The sequence below is a fragment of the Microtus ochrogaster genome, unplaced genomic scaffold, assembly GCF_000317375.1.
Source record: "Microtus ochrogaster isolate Prairie Vole_2 unplaced genomic scaffold, MicOch1.0 UNK87, whole genome shotgun sequence".
NCBI classification, from domain to species: domain Eukaryota; kingdom Metazoa; phylum Chordata; class Mammalia; order Rodentia; family Cricetidae; genus Microtus; species Microtus ochrogaster.
The window spans coordinates 1,308,268-1,311,219 of NW_004949185.1; the positions used below are offsets into that span (position 1 = coordinate 1,308,268).

The window sequence follows — 2,952 nt, forward strand, 5'->3', positions numbered from 1 at the left end:
ACTAAATTACCTAGGCTGGCCTTGAACTGGAAGTTACCTCTGCCTCAACCTCTTGGTGCCGGCGTGATAGATGTCACACCAAGACAGGCTGGGCCTTTTCCTTTTCTTTTTAGACAGGGTCTGTAACCCAGACTCTGTAATCCTCCTGCCTCAGATGCCCGAGTGCTGTGATTAGGAGCGTATGCTACCACTCCTGTCTTGTACCATTTTAACAAGCCCTCTGGTCTCTGGACGCCAGGTACCCTCAACCCTCAGGCCCCAGGATTTCTGGGGGCACCTCACCCCAGCTCCTCCCCAGTCCGGATGTCTCTGGAACTGAAGAAGGCAATGCGTGGAAACCTCAGGTCTTGGTGCAGCATGAAGACCCGGACAGGGATGATGTTGGGGTCACACAGGTGGTTGATGAAGCGGCTGATGTTGCCATAGTAACGGGCATCAATGCAGTAAACCTCTCCATCCTGGGGATAGACAGCGCTCTTTAATACCCATCTCTACTCACCTGCGTGGCGAGCCCTGCAGCGACCCCCAGTCCCTCTACCCAGGTTTCTGTTGGCTGGCGCCCTGGCTGGCTCCAGAAGCCAGCCTGTGGGAGCAGAGGACAGGACACGGGTGCTGCCTGCCCACCTTGTTGTCCAAATCAAAGAGGTAAGAGTCGTCTTCTCTCACGTCGGCCTCGGCATCAGAGATCAGCTCTCCAACATACCTATTGGACAGAAACTACGGTTCTGAATCTGAGCAGGGCTCCAGGCCCCCCTCTCCAATCTCAACCCCTGTAATCCTCTTCTGCTTCTCAGCTGCCATCACAGAGAGCCAGCCTAAGAGGGATGCAGGACATAGTCCAGCCACCAGGGGTCCCACTGTAGAGCTGGGACAGCAGGTGGGGCTCTGTGAGGAACAGACCCATGGCGGGAAGTGATGGGGTTGGCTGTGGTCTGGGGTTATCCATGCTGGCTGGGTGGAAAGACGCCAGACTTGGACACAGGGAAGTGTGTATGCCACAACCATCCCACAGGTGGTGGGCCGTGTGCAGCTGACTCAGCCGTGAGGATGCCAAACGGGGTGGGGGGAGCAGGGTGACTGACACCCAGTGGGAGGCAGGAGCTAGGAGGGCAAGGGCAGTGAGCAGATGGTGGGAAAGCTGCTTGTTTGAGAAGTTGAGAGAATATGAAGGAAAGAAACTGGGTGATCCTCAGATGGTGAAGAGGCTTCTCTGCTGTGCCGACCACAGAAGGGAGACCTTGGTGAGTCTAACGGCCAAAGGGAGGAAGTGGACAGGAAGTAGCTAGTCTCTACTTTAAAGGTAAGAAAAATAAGGCTGGAGGAGGTTAAATCACACGGCCAAGGACACATCACGAAGCACAGCTGAGACCCAGGTCTGACTGCCGCTGGCAGAGAACAGGGAAAGTGTGTGAGTGACATGAAATGGTGACGCAGGCTTTGTCCTCTGTTGGGCAGGAGTCAGCAGAGGTCCCCACAGTGAACTTACTCGCAGATGAAGGTACCCTGGGGAATGGTCTGCAGGGCACGGACCCCCCAGCCCATCTTGGCTGTACGGTAGAGCTGCAGGCGCACCCTAGAGATGGAGAGGGAGTCATTCTGAGTGTGGGGCACCTGGAGGGGCCCCGGGGGATGGGAGGCGGAGGTGAGGCAGGGTGCCGGGGCGGGCGCCTCACTTGATGCCGCTCTGCACCACGCGGTTCTTGCAGCTTCTCCAGCAGGAGCATGCCTGGTTACACTCAAAGATCAGGGGGGGTTCGATCTTGTTAAACTCCTGAAGCAGCCGCCCGTCCTGGGGTGCGGAGGGAGGGGGACAGTGGTTTCTCTGTGGGGCCCGTCTCAGCTGCCCGGGACCCAGAGGACTCCACAGGAAACTCCACTCTGACCCCAGCCCAGGGCAGGGGAGGAGGAGCACAGAGAGTCTGCAGGCTAAGGTCAGAGACCAGGAAGTGTGCAGGCAGGCGGGCAGTAGTCACAAGTCCATTTGCATTCCCGGAGCAGAGGCCCGTCGTTCCTGGCAGGTCTCAGAACTTCCTGCCACACCCTGTGTCTCTTCCCCAACAGAGCAGGGTCCTGCAGGCTCCTCTGTGGGAGCGGCCAGACTTGGCCAGGTGAGGGACCAGGTGAGGAACACGCACCTTGTCGTACCAGCAGCGGATGCTGAGCTGGCCACACAGACAGTTGGAGCTGGAGCAATCGTCCACACACGTGCAGTGCTGGGTGGGGCAGAATCAGTGTGAGTGGGGTTTACCCTGCTCCCTGCGGCCAATGCTTTCTCCCCCTCAGCCATGGGTTCATGTTTCACGACAGTGGAGGGTGACGGTCCCAGGGTGAAATTGGGTGGTCCCTTTCAGTCCCTGCTCGCTCAGCCAGGGGGCCCTTGACGGACACCTGCCCCATGCAATGCTGCTTAGTTAACGTTACTGTAGGCATGCGGGGTGAGGGCCCTGCCTCACCTGCAGGTGAGTGATGTTCCGGTCAATGTTCATGGTTGACGTCTCGCAGTTCTCGGAGATGTACTTATAGTCCTCGGGGCAGGGCTCCCCATCTACTCCATTGACGCAGGGGATGGGCACATTCTCGTAGCCTCTAGCTACATCCCTGCAGGTGGGGCAGATAAGGCTAAGGGACGGCCAGAGTATTTCTGAGGGGCAGTGCTGGGGTTCCTCAGACATAAAGAAGAAGGGTGCCCGACAGAATAGGCACCAGCTGGTGTGGTGGCACCTTTAATCCCAGCACTCTGGAGGCAGAGGCAGGTGGGTCTCTGTGAGTTCAAGGCCAGCCTGGTCTACAGAGCTAGTTCTAGGACAGGCTGGAGCCTAGAGAAACTGTCTCAAAAAAATCAAACAAAAAACAAAACTAAAGGGGCTGGAGAGATGGCTCAGAGGTTAAGAGCATTGCCTGCTCTTCCAAAGGTCCTGAGTTCAATTCCCAGCAACCACATGGTGGCTCACA

The 2,952-nt window shown here is 57.4% G+C and overlaps 2 protein-coding genes across 3 annotated transcripts in view; both read right to left on the bottom strand.

Annotated features, from left to right (window-relative positions):
* Positions 1-2,952, bottom strand: part of LOC101994656 (RT1 class I histocompatibility antigen, AA alpha chain-like) — a 629,094-nt gene that overhangs the window by 333,653 nt on the left and 292,489 nt on the right. The gene's annotated exons all lie outside the window — the stretch shown is intronic.
* The window catches only part of Ehmt2 (euchromatic histone lysine methyltransferase 2), an 18,489-nt gene that overhangs the window by 1,146 nt on the left and 14,391 nt on the right, over positions 1-2,952 (bottom strand). For both annotated transcript variants that reach the window (XM_005370804.3, XM_005370802.2), the window contains 6 exons: positions 2,454-2,598; positions 2,136-2,213; positions 1,674-1,789; positions 1,487-1,573; positions 625-703; positions 283-458 (listed from right to left, as the gene is read on the bottom strand). In XM_005370804.3, coding sequence (XP_005370861.1) covers positions 283-458; positions 625-703; positions 1,487-1,573; positions 1,674-1,789; positions 2,136-2,213; positions 2,454-2,598 — 681 coding nt within the window. The remainder of the gene's footprint in view (positions 1-282; positions 459-624; positions 704-1,486; positions 1,574-1,673; positions 1,790-2,135; positions 2,214-2,453; positions 2,599-2,952) is intronic.